This window comes from Lampetra planeri, chromosome 12, assembly GCF_965212315.1.
Source record: "Lampetra planeri chromosome 12, kcLamPlan1.2.h2, whole genome shotgun sequence".
NCBI lineage: Eukaryota > Metazoa > Chordata > Hyperoartia > Petromyzontiformes > Petromyzontidae > Lampetra > Lampetra planeri.
The window spans coordinates 9,656,062-9,674,996 of record NC_136118.1 but is presented as its reverse complement, the minus strand read 5'-3'; the positions used below and the strand labels follow the sequence as shown (position 1 = coordinate 9,674,996).

Genomic DNA, 18,935 nt, shown 5'->3' with positions numbered 1-18,935 from the left:
TAGAAATTAAAATCGTCATAATGTGTAGGTCTGCTTAGGTAGATTTGTGACTCATCCTAAACACGGTAATCATAGGGCCGCTGCAGGCAAGTGGAGTGTCATTGGTGTTCATTATGCTTGTGACAAAGTGGGTGTGCATGCGTCTAAATCATTAAGTAGTTCGTTTTAAGACAGACTCATTATTTGTGTTAATCTTAGCCACTCGGAAGACAGCACCTCCACATGCAACATGGTCAAACAATGGTGACACGGGGTTGGGAGATGCCTTCTTTATCCTGCACTGCATTTTCTAAGAGCTGTAAATGATTCCTCAAGCGTTTGTGAAATGAGAGCCAACGGCGTTGGGGATGCCTGCATCCAGTAGCGGTGATTATGGCTGATGATGGATGAATGTGTTTTTTTTTATATCAGGTGGTTCGCTACCGCATTTACCCCCTTTAAATTATCCGCCGAAATCGTGTAATTTTTCACCACTCGGCAGTGCGCTCGTGCGATTTAATGTTTCCTGCCCGTCGTTAAATGGCACGCACACCCGAATTTAAAAAAATAATCTAACAGCAGCCTCACAATCGAGACTGCTGTGTGCTCTGCTATCAGGGCCTCCATGGTCACATTAACTTGGCACAAAAAAAGTCCTCATTTCCTGAACACAATTAGGGGCATTCTTGTAAACAAGCCTTCCAGTCTGCCTCATAACGTTCTCATGTATAAAATGTAAGTGTGTAATTCATTGCAACCAACAGGGCCTCCGTTATGAGCAGCTACCCTGCTTATGCCTCGAATTGTGCAGGATTTTGACAGAATAATAATAATGGCATTTAGCTGCTGCAATATGAAAACATCTTTGTGCATCCCAGCGTCCTGAACAACCCTGTCACTTGCCTTCTTTTTAATATGTACATTTTGTCATGAAAAATTATACCTTGTGCAATATTGCTACACCCGTAGAGGTATTTTGTTCATGGCATCATTCAGTCTGCTAAGAAGGAAAACAAGTTGACTTGGGGAGAACACGTCGCTAGATGAGATGATGATGATAATACAATGTTTTAGTTTTATATTGCATCATTCATGCAAAATACATCTCACAAAGTTTTACCATTCGTAACGCAGGGAGGCGTGAGGAACGGCAATGGAAAGCGCATCCAGGCAGTGAGCCAACACCAACAATTGCCAAAGCTCTGTGGTTCTCTATATAATAAGATGTTTTTAACCAGTTAATGTGTTTATACACGTGGGAGGCCATCAGACCACCCGGTGAAAACCCAGACATGCGAGGGGGCAATAGCCTATCTCGTACAGATTGATACAGATGGGGATTAATCTTCTTGGTTCTTTCGGTAAAGTCACGTAGAAGGGAAGTAATAAAATAATAAAAATAAAACATAATAATAAAATTATTTTATTATGTTTTATTTTTATTATTACGTAGAAGGGAAGTAATAAAATAATAAAAATAAAACATAATAATAAAATTCTTTTATTATGTTTTATTTTTATTATTACGTAGAAGGGAAGTAATAAAATAATAAAAATAAAATATAATAATACAATTATTTTATTATGTTTTATTTTTATTATTTTATTACTTCCCTTCTACGTGACTTTACCGAAAGAACCAAGAAGATGAATCCCTGCAGTCACGAAAGCTTTAAATCGAAAGATGGGGATTAGTTTACATTTGCCGTATCCCCTTTTCCTGGAAAGCCAGAGCATGGCACTGCAACACCCATGAAAAGGAAGTTTCACAACATTTGTGTGTGATCCACCGAGCCTGGCATCATTCAGACCTATAAGTAAAGTAAGTGGACTTGGGCCGAACGCGTCGCTAGAACAGATGATGGTCGATCGTCAAAGATTGGTGACCATGGTGGCAAAGTAATGGGACGGAGCCGAGAGGACGATGAAATCAACTCGCGTGCAGCTGCCAGGTGGATTGTTACATCACAGGAGCGTGAGAGATGGTGGTGGCTTTGATGGAGGCCTTCAGAAAATAGACTGCCCAAGGCTGATAATGATGATGAGCACTTATCATCGAGCATTACTGCATAAGCTTTGGAGATTCTGGAGATGCTGGTTGGAATATCACAACAAATCTGAGGTTTGAGATAAGTCGATCATGTAAAAGCAATCTCAATGTACATAATATACAGTGTAAATTATTGTACGCCAATATACCAAATACCTTCGCATTACGATATACGGTATTTACGCTTCCTCTTTAGAATACATTGGTTCTTGTAGTAATAATTCAGAATTTAATACAACAAAAATAATGTTTTGGTCCATGCTTCCCCTTGAAATCACCAGCTATGCATGAGCCTTGTAACGGTATTTCTGTAGGACCCTTATACAACCTCAAACACAGTCAGCAATATATCACAAAGCAGGGAATAGGCACACTCCAGCCTCTTGCCGGGGTTGGGGGGGGCGACACAATAATGTTGAAAATAAAGGAATGCATACACAGGAGCCTTTACTATATCATGAAATGTAATCAGAAATTGTGGAGAGAGAGAAAGAGAGCGAGAGAAAAAAAACCCCACCACACTTTCGTCCATTACTTTAAGTGGTTCTAATCTGTCACGCGGCGATTGCAGCCCGATAAATGTCGGACCCATCATTCTCATCGCGTGCATAATTCTAACGGAGCCGTATATCTCGACTAAGTAACGTACAGTGTGCCGAGTGCCTCGTCTCTCACGTCTCTCTCTCTCTGCTACCTCCACTATTTACGTGACACAATGCTAAGTGCGTCCCAACTCAAACGAGGGGGGGGGGGGGATTTTGAAATCTAACGATTGCCCCCCCCCCGCAACTCGGGCAGTAAAGTCTGGCCGCACCCCGCACCCCCGAAAGTGAAGAAATGCGCAGTGCCGCTAACGAATGGGAATCGAGGGAACGGGTGGGGGCAATCAGCCCCCCCCCCCCCCACAGAGCTTTAGACATGAGAGGAGCGGTATGGTCTAATGCCCCTTCCATTACACTGTGAAAAAAAAAATCCTGGGTAGTAAGTGTTATTTCCTAATTGCTTATGCCTCAAAAGTACAGAAAATGGCAATTATTCCACCACAAACTTTGCTTTTGTGACCAGGACAGTGATATTTTGAAATTCACCTATTTTCAATGAGAAAACGTGGTGTGCATCTGTGTCATTCTTTCACGTAAAGTCCTGGTCACGAAAGCAACGTTTGTGGGGAATAAAAGCCGTTTTCTGTACTTTTTAGGCATAAGCAATAAAAAATAGCACTTAGTACCCAGGAACAAAACTTGTGTTACAGAGTGTTATCAATGGCGTCATGGGCCTTCTCGGTTACTGAACGCGAGTCCACGTGGCTACTTTCGGGGCTGTAACCATGCACTGCTTTATGTATTGATCCCTAAGCTCGCGGTGCATGCAATGTCATGCCATGTGTAGGAATCAAACGTTTGTAATGTTCTTACATGTGATATGTAATGGGTTCATGGCACCCCCTGCAGCCGCTCCAGGCATTACTTATTAACACAGTTTACTTTGTCAATTCGTAGCTGAATGAAGGCCTCTCTGTGCCATCCCGGTCATGGGGGTTATTTTCACCTCACGTCACATTTGCCAGCGTGGGTTTTTGATCAGTATTTGATCAGTTGCCGCTGAGGTTAGTTCATGAACCGCTGCACCAATGCTCCCATTCTGTATTTGAATTTGTTTAACGAGTGGCGGCACAAGGTAATAACCCAATTACATGTAATGTGCAGCATTACCTAACCCATAAAATCCATTGTGAATCATATTGGTTGTCAAAACCTCCGTGCCGAATTGAAGGTATGTTGCCATACCCATTTAATATCGTGTGTATGCAGTATGCCTGTGACCAATTCACCCGGAATGTGTCCCATCTTGTTCGAAGCTGAGCACGGTTGAACCTGCATCGTGTTTGGATGGGTGACCATCGTGCATAACAGCGTGGCTGCGTGGCTAGACGGTGGTCAGCAAAGGGCAGTGCAGAAAAATACATTGGCGAAGTGCTCCCCTGTGTGCCCTTCACCAACATGCACTAACCAGCATGTTGGTGAAGTGGATGATGAGCTGCACAGATGTAGCTGCACAGATGTAGCTGCGCATCTACGTGACCGTAATTCACAACTTCAGCTGATGACGAAGCATGATCTGGGTTTAATCATCAACGTGTATGACAACACAACCTCATTGAATGTGTTTATAGAGTTTTGTTAGAAACAAACATGGCAGATTTTTGGCAGCTTGTTAATTTTAATAAATGTGACCAGATGGTGTGATTTTTCTATTTTAATTACACAATTATTTAGATTTTAAACAGCATTTATAAATGCTTGATATAGACATACATCTGAAGCATTGGCATTGCTCACCTTCCAAAGGGCAAGTCTAAATATGCCTGAATTACACTTCATTATTTATAAGTAGTCGTGGGTTTCAAGGAGAACATTTAACAATGAGTTTTTTTTGTCCAGGTTTTAAAGAGCAACCTAAATGTGAGAAAATCCACCCCGAGGCAAATGGCTGGTCGTCTTATTGCGGCAAAGAAGGGGAGCCATCACAGTTAAATGGAAACACACTTGGCATCTTTATTACAGTCATCAGACGCTTTGCCATTTTCAAAATCACAGCCTTCAACTTCCAAGTGCCTCAATCTGCCTGTTACCATCAAGAGTGTACAGGGCACACGTTTGTCAAACCTCTCATTATCTAAAGCAAAAAAAACCTCTCCTTCCAAATATACAATTGCAATAATGCAACAATAAATATAACATTCGCTGATTCATTCATTCATTTTCCAGTTTTTAAAGTGCTGAGTGCCAAGCATTGTCAGTAAATCACATCCATTATATGAAACCTCAATTAGCGCTCTAGTGGATTGTATTTTACATTGGGGTTATTGTTTGTACCGATGAACCATGACGTAGCAGTATTTGCCAAGCATGCCTGACTTTGCTGATGAGCCCGAGCAGGGCGAAACCAGTCCAGCTTAAAAAAAATCTGCTGGTTAACATAAGCGTGGAAGGTTAATAAGTTGATACATTAAAATGTATTAACAATTGTATCTAGAGATAGGTAATGGAGGGTGATTTGCTTAATTATTACTCAACCACAATTATTGTAGGCCTCATCCTGGCCACAATCTTAGGTGGATCCATAAAAAAGTTAATAGAATAAAATCCCACAAACAACAATCCATTGTCTTCGAGGGCAAAGGTCCGATTGCCATGACAGCAATAAACAACTTATGTGTACATTTCCATAAAGTACTGACTTTTCTTGTAAACGTGCTGCCATAAATTTATAGTTCCATAAATATTCCATTTGACCTCCGATAAGATTACTGCACTGTACACAATGTATCTCACTAATACTTGCCTGGCTTTGCTGTACTTGATGTCATGTTCTAAATATTTACTCGTGACATGAATTGGTACCAATTGTTATTCTATATTTGAAACAGACAGATAATGCTATACCAACTCCGAGTTGCGCATGTGTTGTTTAGAATCCTTTTCCATACACATTGCAAATACAGGGTAGTTTTAAACCGATGTCGGGAATTTTCATTTTTCTCGATCTTCAACACCTTGTGAAGCATTTTAAAGCAAGTACTCGGGTTCAGATAACCTCACATTGCCATGATTTGTTTTTCCTCTACTCCCACATTGTGAGTAGATGATTCTTCTCTCTCGACCCGCGGCGCCTTTGTTTCCGTTTTAAAGTCACGTACAAAGCGTGACTTAAAATTTTTTTTATTTCTCCTGCACTCAAAAGTGTCCCGTCAATCTCAGAGGGCCGCTTGCCCGGGCCACCTGATCACCAGCGCCATGGGCTCTCGCGCTTTGTTGCGGAAGGCGGCGCGGATGGTACCCACGGCCTCGCAGTGGCTGGCGCTGCGCAGGCTCACGCCGTCCGCCGAGATGAGCTCGACTCCGGGCTGAGCGGATGGGGAGCGCAGGGAGAGAGAGAGAGAAACGCACAGCGCCATACGCCACGGGGCCATCGTCGACGTTACAGTCGGAAGACAAAAAGAGATCCAACTACCACCTTTTCCACCCCCCCCCCAACCACCAAACCACCTGGACAGGCTGTCAGGGGAATGTGCTGTAAAGCGAGCGCCTATCAAGGGCCCTGAATGCGACGTGAAAGCCGGCGGTGTTGGCCAGAGCCATGGCTGTAGGCTGCCTTGGTCTCCGCAGTGCTGATGTTCGCACACACCTCGACGGGTATTCATTCGAGGCCGAGTCCACCTAGGGGAGGCCCAAGACTGTTTCAGATAATTGCCACTTACGGTTGGCCACGAGCGGTAATTAAACTTGGAGGAAATTGGGGTTCAAGTGCAGTGCACACTAACCACGATGTTGCCAACACTCATATGGAAACACACGTTCCTCAACACGTCCTCGGAATGTTACGCTGCATAACGGTGGCGTCGTGTGATTGGCAAGGCGCCCTGGGTGCAAGAAATGAAATAGTGGTCCCCTGTCCCAATTTCTCAGCACCGTCTTCATAGCCGAGAACCTGGGCCGTGGACGTGGACTCCAGTGCAGTTGTCCACCTAGAATCTCGGTAGCCACGCCACTGCTGCGTAATAATAACAACAACAACCCGTTTTAAATGTAATCACTGGTAGTGGAGCGGATACTTGAGCTCGGGCAGATACTTATTTGGAGATTACACACTTGCATATGTATAGCCCTTTTCACTCCACCGCTGGATGAAAGCCTCTCCACGCAGCATCAGTCACGAGGGTTTTTACCATACTTCACCATGCTGGTGTGAGTTGGTGACGTTGCCCAATGCTGTCTAGTGAAATGTGGGTTTGAATTTATGTATTTTTTTGCATAAACATGGTAATGTGTTTAGGAAAAGTAATATAAACCGGTAAGGTAATACAGCACTGCATGTATGCAATGTTTTAATTTTAATAACGGCCAAAGTATTTTCCGTGGGTGCACCTTCCAAGTTTTTAATGCAGGAAAATCTGAAAGACCAAATCACAACACGGCACGAATTGATGACAAATTTTCCACCGCTTGGCCACTTCTGGACAAATATCACTCCCGTTAAAGTGTATTCTACTGTTACTCTCCCGAGTTGGGATACTGCCGCCGTGGTGTGACGGTTAGCACGATGGACTTGCAATCCAGAGGTCGATTCGATCTCCCGGTACGGCAGATTAAATAATAGGCCAAGTGTCTCAAATCCCCCTCGACGTCCTCTGGTCTAACACTGTTTGAGCCTCGCCTCTAAAGAAAGCTGTCTCTGGTGTGGACCAATCGGTTTCAAAGACAATGCCATATTAAATCAGAGCACGTTATTTTTTGTTTGCATGTTCACCACAAGTATATGTGGTTAATGCAAACATGTTTTCTTGCTAAAACGGTTTCTCTTCGGTGCTTTAACATCTTAGCACAGCTGTTTTATTGCCAGAAATGATAAAAACCGATTCTGATACAGGTCACGTGTGTTGGGGTAAAGTGATTGTACTCCTAACTTCTACCGAGACGTCTGATCCGTGTGGAAGAGGGTAAAATACTCTCTAGAGGGGGGCTCTCTCTAGCAGTGCTCTTCACGAATTTGCAGAGGGGGCTCCACTTTCGACCACAAGACATGTTCAGTGTGAGGGCCGCCACACCGCCTGCAAGGGCCGTTTTCACTCGTTGTGCATTGTCGGGGGCCGCACTGAAGGTCGCCAGGGCCCGTCAGTGGCCCCGCGGGCCTTGCGACGAGATTCCTCTTGTGAAGGTCCCTTCCGAAGCAGTGGCGAGGGCCAAGCAATTACTGGGCTGCACCTTTACCACCATTTTACAAGGTGTCCATAGAGGTGTCCATTCTTAGACGATTATTATTTTTATTAGCAGTTTGAAGTGTGAAAAAAGTTGGCCGAGTGCTTCTTGGGTAATGAAACTGTTTAAACAGAAAAGGTCCAGCGATTGTGAGCGTCATGTAGCAGCCACCCGTGACAATCGCAGATGTTGGTTTACGCCTGAATAATTTTGTTTTATCTTGAGTTGTGTCTCGCCAACACCGTCGCGGACATGAGGATATTAGGATGAATTAAACTCTTCGGATAAATTCTTCACACAGCCAATGTGCGAGTGTGTGCCGAGTTTTATCAACCGAGCTCAAACTGACATCGTTAGGATGATTTGATAATGGATGATACCTTTATAGACACCATGTGTACATTAGATGCTGCCCTGAGAAAGTGTGCAAATTAAATGTCGGGAACAAATGGAAGAGGGTGTCAATCCCCCATGCACTGATTTGTGTTGCCTGATGTCCTGCTACGTCACATATCTGACAACGAGAATTGCTCCCAATTGCGTGCATACGCAATCCATCGTGCCAAACGTGCGTCTCCCACGTGAATAACTCAACACCGCCCTGCTCATTCACTTGAATGTCCTCTCCACTAGCCTGCCAGTGTCCATTTGGTCTTCTTAGTAGTGCTTCAAGTATGATTTGTGTTTCTTATGTAACCCCGATAATTCTCCTCTGTATAGCACATGGCGGGGTGGAGTGGCCGCGTCGTGCTTTGCGTACTGCGCTCTAAATCCGGCTTCCTGAGTTGAAATCCCGACGGTGGTTGAAACATCGACGGCAAGTCATATCTCAACTGGTCATGCGTCCCCCCTTCACCCAATATTCACTGGCCGGCGTGGTGAAATACGTTCAGAACATTTCCCATATTCTATATTATAGTCAACACATCACAATCACTGTGGTTGTACAGTAGTTCTATAAAACTAAATTCTCATTGTTTTAGTTGTTTGTCTCACCTGTACATCTTTATAGATGAGCTCATTTGTAACATTGTTATAGCATTTGTATTAATTGTAAATAATCGATTTGACGATACAAGTATTGTGAGCTTGAGAATCGATGTCAGTTGATGGATCAATGCAATGTCAGTTGCCTAATCGTCACGCCAGAGAGAACCAAATCACATGGCACAGAAATGTAAACATAGTCCATGTGAACAACAACAATTAAAAAAAATTGCATAATTTCATGCGTGTTCAGTGCCACAACTGATCAAATTAGCCCGTTACTTGCTCCTGAGTGGGCGTAAACTCCATTAGCAGGATTTTGATCCGCATCTCAACTGCAGCATCATCACAGCGCTTTTATATCCCCCAATTATTTTAATTGCTTTGCGAACATGGACTCTGTGTATCTTTGTGGACGCACACAATAAATACAATGCCAGTCAACACATTAAAATGTGCTAATGGCACGCTAAATGACTATCTCAACCGAGTGGTACCTGCACATGCTTTGTGTTAAAAAGAAAAAAATTAGATTTTGTGAGATGAATGTTTGACTTCTTTCGGTAAAGTCACAATACATTTTTCTACCTACGTGGCTTTACCGAAATAACAAAAGAGTATGGATTCCTGCAGTCATGAAAGCTTCCTACCAGGAATTGTTTTTTCGCAAAAGCCTATTTACAGGCCAGGCGGATTTACACGTGAAGCGTGCCTGGGACCATGCTCAGAGCCGGCTCAAGTTAAGCACATGGCTTTAAGCCAGCTCACCCGAGTCAGGCCTTTGCAAGAGCAACACTACACCAACACTATCCGCTGAAGCCCTCTGTGTGTATGTTGAACTTCTTTCGCACCGTACGCAGCCAACCTTGATTATAATCGGAGGTGCGGGGGAAGACAACAACCTAAACACAAAAAGGCAGTTTTAAAGACATTGGTTCTCAATCGTCACTTAAAAGTGCGCAGCTCCAGTTGCTCCCTAATATGTGAAGGAAGAGTGTCACAGACCGCCGCAGAAGTGCATATGAGAGCGTGTGATGCAGCGACCGTCTTTGTTCGATGGCCAGCCAAAATCCGCTGCGAGGATGACCGGAGTTTGCGTGATGGTTTACGCTCCTCTCGTGGCTATCGGACCTCGACATTGGCATTTGGCTCCTGAGCCATAGTTCCATCATACACAAGATGAAGGAGAAGAATGAGAAGGAGGAGGAGAACGTGAAGAACGTGAAGAACGTCCCGGGAAGACCCAAGAGATTCCCCAGGATTCGCTGCATCGAAAAAGAGGAGCTGGCAAACAACCAGGACAGGTGGCAACCCCCCCTGGTGCGCTGATCGGAAGAAGAAGAAAGGGCATGAATGTTTAACGGCACAGGGGCAGCGCCGCTGCTGGAGCACTCGTGTTGGCTGGGGGCATTAATTATGTATCTCGTCACCCCCCGCCGTGCTGGGTGACACAATGCAAACAACAGTGGCACGGGCTCGAGGAAGCAGTTGATATTTTGCAGCTCCAGGTGACCCTTGGCAATGTAAAGGGCAGCAAAATGTTTACGACGGTTTGTGTTATTGCAGTAATAGCCTGGGCTGTAAACACAGCTGGATTCCTTACTCCATTGCCATTGTTTGTTGTTGTTGTTGTTGTTTAAAACAAGAACATCTGTAGTAAAAAATAAATCGCCGGTATAAGAACTCGATAAGCTGTCGCGAAACGTTGTGGGCAGTTAAATAAATAATTTCAAGATGTTATTTTATCTCCCCAAATGAAAATGTTAAATCATTCCACCACCCCGTGGGGTTTCCGTTCCAATTTATATCCAGCAGCATTTGTTTAAGCAAGCAAACTCTTGACCGCTTTTAACCTTCAAGTGTATCAACATGTACTCTTGGAGTCAGGCTTATTAAACAAGTGCGACTGGATCGCCAGATGTTACTGGTAAGAGCACTCCATTTACAACACAGTGCCCAAGGCTTTTTTTGTCGATATTTTCAGATCGCAAAGGGTTAATGGGTTATCATTTCATGGGCTGCCCCCTGTTAATAAATTGTGCATTTTATCCCGAGACCATGTACAGTGATAGACAAATTGAGAGCGTGTTTTGTGTCCTGCACAAAGCAAAGCAAAGCTTTGTGCAGGGTAAGTGTTGCCCCAGTAAACATGGCCAACGTTGGCATGTTTACTGCGGTGTCTTATGCAACGTAAACAATCATTATGTGCCACGTGTGGGATGAACAAGAGCAATGACGAACGCGCTGGAATGAATCGGGTGCCCAGAGAAGGATGTTGGATTTAGAAGATGTGTGGGCAGGAGGGCAAGAGGGCGACAGAGACGGACATGGTGGTGGACACCACATTAAGGAGTGGACCCAGTTCAGCATAGGGAACATAACGAGAGCAGATGGTCGCAAAGGTGCATCTGCGAGGGATGCAGTGACCGTCTTTGCTCGATGGCTCGCCAAAAGCCGCTGCTGCGAGGATGACCGGAGTTGGCGTGATGGTTTATGCTCCTTGACGAGTTCAACTAGGTATTGTGATTAATTTGCGAAGAGCACTTTGTGTGTAATGATCGGGACCTGATAATGTAGAGATGGATGTGTGAGTTGGAGGACACGTGGGAGCTTCTCACTTGTAACAGATGGCACTCGGCCGCGGCTCCACCAGGGAAGATCTTCTCAATCTTCACGGCAGGCTGAGCCACGATATCTCTGCCCCCAGAAATGCTCATTCCTGATGTGGCAACATCACCAGGGAACAACATCACCAGGCAACATCACTCTGGCAACACTCTCGTTCAAAACCACTCCGCGCCGATAACACTCACCGATGGATCCGGAGATTTCCTGCAGGAGTTGTATTTATTGCACTTGGCTATGCATCTATAATAAAAATAATAATATCTGCATTGCAATATCTATTAGACAATAACAGTCGCACTGGAGTAATATCAGTTTGCGTGCCTTACTGAAAATGACACCGTCTGTTTTTGACTCGTGGTACTCGATTTATCCGACATTGTTCTTCAGGGATAATGGATAAACACTGCCTCCCGGTGGTGAGCGTCTATTACTTCGTAAAATCTTATTTCATATATTTTTTTCGCTGCGGAACTTTAAGCAGCCTTCTTCCTAAGGTGACGGGTCCGGTTGTACTGCGCCCAAAACGGCAACAGCAAGGGCTTGAGTCGCACTTCGAGAGGCAACAGTCCTGGCTGTGTGTGGCGGTTGCACATCTTTAATGCAGACGTCTTCCACAGAGGAAAGGGAATGGGGTCAAACAAAGCAATCACGCCAAGGTAACAACGGTGCGTGCAGCCCTGCAATTTATTGCTCGCGCCAATGCTGTCAGAAGGGCCTCCACTAGAGGGAGCTCTTCTCGAGGGTATTTGGCCTACTCTTCCACACTGACTAAACGCGCCTGGTTTACAGGTTGTTGTGGGCTCGATCCCGACCCTGAAGCCTCTATAAAGCCAATCCTCAAATTTCGATTGAAAGCTTTCCTGACTGCAGGGATTCATCTTCGTGCTTCTTTCGGTAAAGTCACGTAGAAGGGAAATAATAAAATAATAAAAATAAAACATAATAAAATAATATTAATATATAATATTATTATATTATTTTATAATGTTTTATTTAAATAATATTAATATATTATATTATTAGTTTATTTTATATTATATTATTATTTTATTTTATTATGTTTTATTTTGTTATTTTATTATTTCCCTTCTACGTGACTTTACCGAAAGAACCAAGAAGAAGCCAATCCTCGGTTCACGCACTTTTGTGGTACGCCATTATGGAATGACGCGCGCTTTGTATGGAGACCTTTCTATTGACACACGCGAGGCAATTTTCGGAATAACTTCGTCCGCAACGCGACGTCCGCCACCCCCTGGCCTGGCACCGCGACCCAGTGGCATTGCCAGCAACCTGGGCAGTACGACGACTCTTCCCCTTGTCCCGACAACGCAATTACGGTGTAGGGTAGTTACAAGTAAGTATTACTGCATTTTATTTTATGGGAAGTATATTAGAGTTTACACGATTTTTTTAAAATGTAAAGTATTATATTGTTTGTACATCTCTTGTATTGATATAGGCTAGGATAAAATAGGCGATTGTCTGCGAGTGTGAGCGAAATCCCCTAACTCCATCCTTTACCATTATTTGTGGGAAAATTGCTTTTGACATACGCGATTTTGAGATGTGTGCGCTTGTCCAGAAACGCATCGATCGTGCATGTCAATAAGCACCTGTCTTTGGAGTTTGCATGTTATTATCTTAGGTTTTTTCGGTAAAGTCACGTAGGTTTACCTAGGTTTACCTACGTGACTTTATGAATTCTTACAGTCACGAAAGCTTCAAATCTAGTTTGCATGCTCGTTCCGTGGTTGCGTGGATTTTTCTCTGGTTCCTCCGGGTTTTCCCTCCAAATTTAGAAACATGTGTTGAGAGTATTTGGCTGAATCTTGATTTGAAGCTTTCGTGGCTGCAGGAATCCATACTCTTGGGTTCTTTCGGTAAAGTCACGTAGGTCGAGAAAAAATAGATTACGACGTTTCGATCACCACACAAGCCATCGCATTTGGCTGCTATACATTTCCACACGATAAGCCACTTCCTCGAACTATCATTTGTGGGAACAGATTGCTTCTGAAAAAGATTTACAGCTTAGTGGGCCTTACCCGGTAAAATAAAAATCGTTCACAGTTTCTTATAGTTTTACCCACACCTTACACCACCCACGTTGACCTGCCGATCAACTCATTTGTGTGTCCGTTTATACTGCAGGGTGGACAGAAGCACCGGTGATTCAATTGCCGCACCGGGAGAACAAACCGCCGATCTCTGGATCGCAAATCCGATGTGCCAACCATCACACCATGGCAGCATCCCAACATTACAAAATGTTCTCGAGGCTCAATGAGGTTTTTCCTCTTGAGATCAGTTGCTCCGATGTACCTCTAATCTCTGCATCTTCTTGAGTCACGGCCACCATCCTCTTACTTGGTTTCCACAACATCCTTCCTTCAATGGCCCCTTTACGTCTTCCTACCCTGCACCAGCGGCGTCTCCACAGCTCTTCGAATCGCATCTTCTCTGTCTCTTGCCATCACATTGCCAAACCACCTATCTGTCGCAAGTGAGGTTTATCTGGGCAAATTATGATACATTGACAACGGAGCATTATGTGCAGTGTGTGTACGTACGTTGAACATCGTTCGCACTGCACGTGGCCAACCGTGCTCATCGGTGTGCGCGACGTACCGAGCGATTGCTTCCTTTTGGAGATCTTTAAGAAAACGAGACCGTGCCCGCGCTCTCTGCCGTCCTGTTGAGCAGCACTCGCCGCTGAGGCTCCAGCGAAGTCACCTAGGGAGACGTCCTCCAGAGAGGCGACCTTTGGTACCGGCTTGAGTTTCATCCGAGCGAGCGATGCTCGTAACAGCCGAGACGTTTCCTCCTCCTCATTCATTGGTCTCAGCAAAAATCCACCATGGTAATCTGCGACCACATCGGCAAGTCATTTTCAAAGCAGCCACGAATATAATGGGTGTAACGATGCTGCTTCGATGCATTAATATTGATTTTTAAGCTGATCGACTGAATCACATCTGTAAGAAAGTATGCGGTTTTTTCATTTTTTAGATGTATGCAATGGGTTGTTAACGTGATCCCTTCAGCTACTAGAGGCCCCTGTATTCACCACAATGTAAAAAAATATACATTTCATAGAATCGTGACAATTCATCAAACTGCTTGGGGTGTGAATTATCACAACCCTAATCAGCATAAGCCTAAGATCCAATCAGCCCGAATGTGACCGGTCTCAACAGATGCCGGAAGCCAAGGAGGCTATAGACTTCATAGTGCTTGGATTGGGTTAGCACCATCTATAGCAGGTCGTTATAGGCTGCTGTGAGCCTCCGTGGTGGGCAGCAGAGGGTTGTTGCAGCAAAAGTCATTGTTGGATTGTACTATGCCACCAGGTCTATGCTCCCCACCTTCGCCCCACCCACACCGACCGGCGTGGAGAATTGTGGTCAAACAACGCTGATGACCTGCACAACGTAAGGAGACCCTCGTCCACCGGTGAACTGGCAAAGGGCTCACACTCTTAGGTTTTTTCGGTAAAGTAACGTAGGGAAAAATAAATAAATAATAAGTTCGATACTATCAATAATAATAGAAATATAATAATAAATCACGACGTTTCGGAGGCAACACAAGCTTCCTTCATCAGGTGTAAAAAAGGCACAGCAAAATAACTGTAGTGACAGTTATTTGTGATGGGACATTATTATATAGGGTAAGAGGAGGGGGGGAAGAGCCACGTGACTTTACCGAAAAAAAACCTAAGAGTATGAATCCTTGCATGGCAAAGGTCTGTCTGTGTCCGTGTAATGAATGAGTATAGTGCAATGGTAGTTAACCGAAAACAGCACCCGGTGATGGATGAATAAGAAAGACTGAACTCACCGGGAACAGGAGTGATCAACTGTTTTCTTGGCATCCCTTTTTCAGTAGCTCTAAGCACTGGACAGTAATCTGCAAACACATCCATACTCTTAGTTTTGTTCTAATTTCCCAAGTACAGTATGAAAGAATACCGGAGTTCAAACACGTATATTATTCATAATTTGTTATGAGCATGTATTGAGTACGTTGAGTTCGGTAACTCCTTGTGTGTGTCCGTGTTCTCTACGACATTTTTTTTATCCCACACGCAGAACATAAATTGGACAAAAATCCCAAATCACGATCCCGCATAACACGAGTCTTGAGACTACTGCGTAGGTTTCTGCGGCTGTGCCGTATCGCGTTCCGATGTCTTTTAGCTGTACGGCATGATGTCCGACGTTTTGCTCCACGTGCTGGGAGTTTCTTCAGTAAAGCAAATTAGTTCTTCAATTCGTCCCTGAATAAGCTCTCATCACCTCGAGCGAAATGTCGGACATCGTGCCAAACAACACGAGGTCCAACCAAAAACACTTTGGTGAGAGCTATGAAAATTGAGGCCGAGTAATCATTTTCTGGGTTAACAAAGAAACCACGAATGTCCTATTTCACAAGCTCCCGACCCCACTCACGCGCTCGAGTGTTTATACGAGACGCGGTTCAATCTTGATTTGAAGCTTTCGTGACTGCAGGAATCCATACTCGTTGGTTATTTCGGTAAAGTCACGTAGAAAAAGAATAATAAATCACGACGTTTCGATCGCCACACAAGCAGTCGTCCTTTCCCACCTGAGGACGACCGCTTGTGGCGATCGAAACGTCGTGATCGATTATTATTTTTCTACGTGACTTTACCGAAAGAACCAATGAGTATAGAGACACGATTAACCCACTCCCTCGGCACTCGTGCCACTTCTACTGGGCAGGGAGGGACTGACTCGAAGCATTAACCCCTGGCGCCTTGCCTAGATGGTCGCATAGCAAGACCACGAGAGGTGACTACGGCCTTGGGAAAGGTCATCATCGAGCGGTGGACAGATCATGGCTCATGATGACGCACCCTGGTGGTCTCTCTGCAGCGTAACCCGACGCACCGTTCGATTCCTCGATGGGGCTTTGAGACACCACCTGCTCCTCCACCTGTCGCGCGTGTTCTATCTGCTGCTGCCCTGCGTCGTGGAAGCCTCGGGAGCCAAACCGAGACGAGGCACGCCGGCTTTTCCGCATCGCTGCTCACACACACGCACCCAGCACAAGCTCGTCACGCCAAGTACGATTTTGAAGAAGCTATTCAGAAATCTCGGAATGTGGATGCCATGGAGCGACTTCTGTAATCTCTTCGAGTGCCGAACGTGTGATTTTTTTTTTCGCGCGGGATTAAGTGATGGCAACCATTTGGAATGAATTACTTTTTGAAGGACGGATAACAAATCTTGGTCTCGGTGATGATGCTGTGAAGATAAAAACAAATATGTCATGTGTTACTTAAATATTATTTTTAAAAAATGTAAATGGTTACGTGACATGGAGACATCGACCTTTGGATTACCTAAGCCCTGACAAAATTATTTCCAATTTCATTAACACAATACTCATTTCAAAATTCTTTTTGTACATTGAACTCGACGAATACGAATAGAAAATTTGGTTATATACACATGCGTTCAATATTACGTTTCCTCAAAAATGCCGTTAAAATCACAAAAAAAACGTGATACTACGTTGGCAGTGGTGCACAGGCACAAACAACACAAACCCAACACGTTCCTCATTAACACGACCCCAAAAGGAGAACGGACATCACAATGTTTCGGGCAATGGACCTCCTTCGCATTAGAAGCGAACATAAAACTGCACGTGCAACCTTTGCAAGCGGTAACCCGCGACAAAATCCCAACGTGAAAAACGTTGAAAAAAAGTAATCGAATCGACTCACCGTCAGCAGACCCCTGCGCGTGGGCCAGATCTCCGCCCTCGTGCGGGTAGCCGGGAGCCGCCGTCCCAGGGTACGGGGGCCGTGGTGCGGAGTGAGAGGGCGGTCGCCCGTCGCCCACGGAAGGCCCTTCGTCGCTTGGGGCCGCCGCCGCCGCGGGGCTCGCGCGGCCTCCACGAAACAGGCTCATGACGGGGCGCGACCTCGTCGTGCCCGGCTGCTTCTTCTTCACCCACGTCAGCTTCTTCTTGACTTTCTTCTTCACCTTCTCATCTGTCTCCTCCTCTAGGAAGAACAAAGAGCTCCATTCTTAATGCACAGCGTGGCCATGGCAGCGGCCTCACTTCCTCCCCGGCGGCCTGCGGGGCCAAAAGCGGACGATGGGCCCTTGGTGGCCAAGACGTTGGTACGCAAGGGCCACTGACCGAAATGTTGCGTCGTGTTTACGCGGAGAGAACACAAGACCCTTGTCCGTCTGTTGATTTTGGTGGCGCACGAAGCTTTTATATGGGCAGTGCAATTGGGGCGATGTGTGGTGAGCCTTTTCAGTCGCTGCAGAGCATTCATTGCAGCATACACATCGCAGCGTTGTCAGGACACCTTTGCTGAATCTAGGGAAATACGTGTTCTAGGTAATGAAACTAGGGAAATACGTGTTCTAGGTCATTAAACTAGGGAAATAAGTGTTCTAGGCAATGGATTAGCATCGCCAAATTTCCGGTGAGATTTGTTATCCAAAAATTGTAAATACTGTACTATAAAAGAGGTATTGCAGGTATGTTTAAAACTCCATACTATTGATGAGTAATTTTACTTGATATGCCTGATGTACATTAGCACTCGGTGAAGGGGTGGAGCAGAGGTGAGTGCACTGAGCTAGGAACGGGGCAACCTGAGTTTGATTCCCAACCACGGCTAACGACAGTGGCGAGTGATAATTATTCAAGCGACCTGGAACCCCACTTTTACCAACCTGCATTGACCAGTATGGGGAAATACTGGATGGCTCAACAACCCCATGGCTGACACCACGTGTGCTGGCCTTAATCCACCACTGGATTGACAAAATGACTAAAACATTATTTAAAACAATTAAATCAATGCAGGTGCTTCCAGTAGCCTGATTTGGCTTCGACATCCAAATGCAAGTAGTTACACATTGCATACCGCTGACGATTGATGGAACATTTTATTTGCACTGTGGTGGGACATAAGGACTGGACTAACACTTTTTATAAATTATGAGAAACTCATCGACAGAAAAGTGCGTGTAGAGGCTCTTGGCATAAGAATAAAAAGACATAGGGAGGTGAATTCTAAATAGCAGACAGCCCTCTTGTGACAATTTTGAATCTTGGTAGTTTACAACAATATTGTGGCCACATTGTTTCAGTGGTATAAACCGAGGCTGTGTGCTTTATATATATACACAGAATGGTGATGTCACGTGACATGCAAAGACCAGGCTTATAGTCACAAGAGTGTATTTTGCTGTCCATAAATCACCTTTTGTCTGTAGTCTTACTCATGGCTGGAGTTTTGACGGGCCCTGGCTTAAGGAGATCCCTGTCCGTGAACATCACGCAAACCGACAGAGGCGTCACCCCTCCAGCCTCCGTATCAGTTTCATTCAACTTGGCGTAAGTTTAACAAATCACTCTTGACCCTTAAAGTCTCTTCGCAATAAATCTGGCCCTGGTGAATCTCCCCACTTCCTCCCATGCACGCCCATCTCTCCAAAGCAGTGTGGCCTCTGCTGCCTGGGGCATGAGAAGGC

The 18,935-nt window shown here is 44.9% G+C and overlaps 1 protein-coding gene across 1 annotated transcript in view; it reads right to left on the bottom strand.

Moving 5' to 3' along the window:
- Positions 1 to 4,596: 4,596 nt before the first annotated feature.
- The window catches only part of PDZD7 (PDZ domain containing 7), a 28,047-nt gene continuing 13,708 nt past the window's right edge, over positions 4,597 to 18,935 (bottom strand). Inside the window, exons 9-15 of the mRNA XM_078599452.1 lie at positions 17,162 to 17,443; positions 16,635 to 16,676; positions 16,320 to 16,454; positions 15,247 to 15,315; positions 14,035 to 14,271; positions 11,394 to 11,494; positions 4,597 to 5,936 (exon numbers count right to left, since the gene is read on the bottom strand). Of these exons, the coding sequence (XP_078455578.1) occupies positions 5,787 to 5,936; positions 11,394 to 11,494; positions 14,035 to 14,271; positions 15,247 to 15,315; positions 16,320 to 16,454; positions 16,635 to 16,676; positions 17,162 to 17,443 (1,016 nt within the window). The 3' untranslated portion in view covers positions 4,597 to 5,786. The remainder of the gene's footprint in view (positions 5,937 to 11,393; positions 11,495 to 14,034; positions 14,272 to 15,246; positions 15,316 to 16,319; positions 16,455 to 16,634; positions 16,677 to 17,161; positions 17,444 to 18,935) is intronic.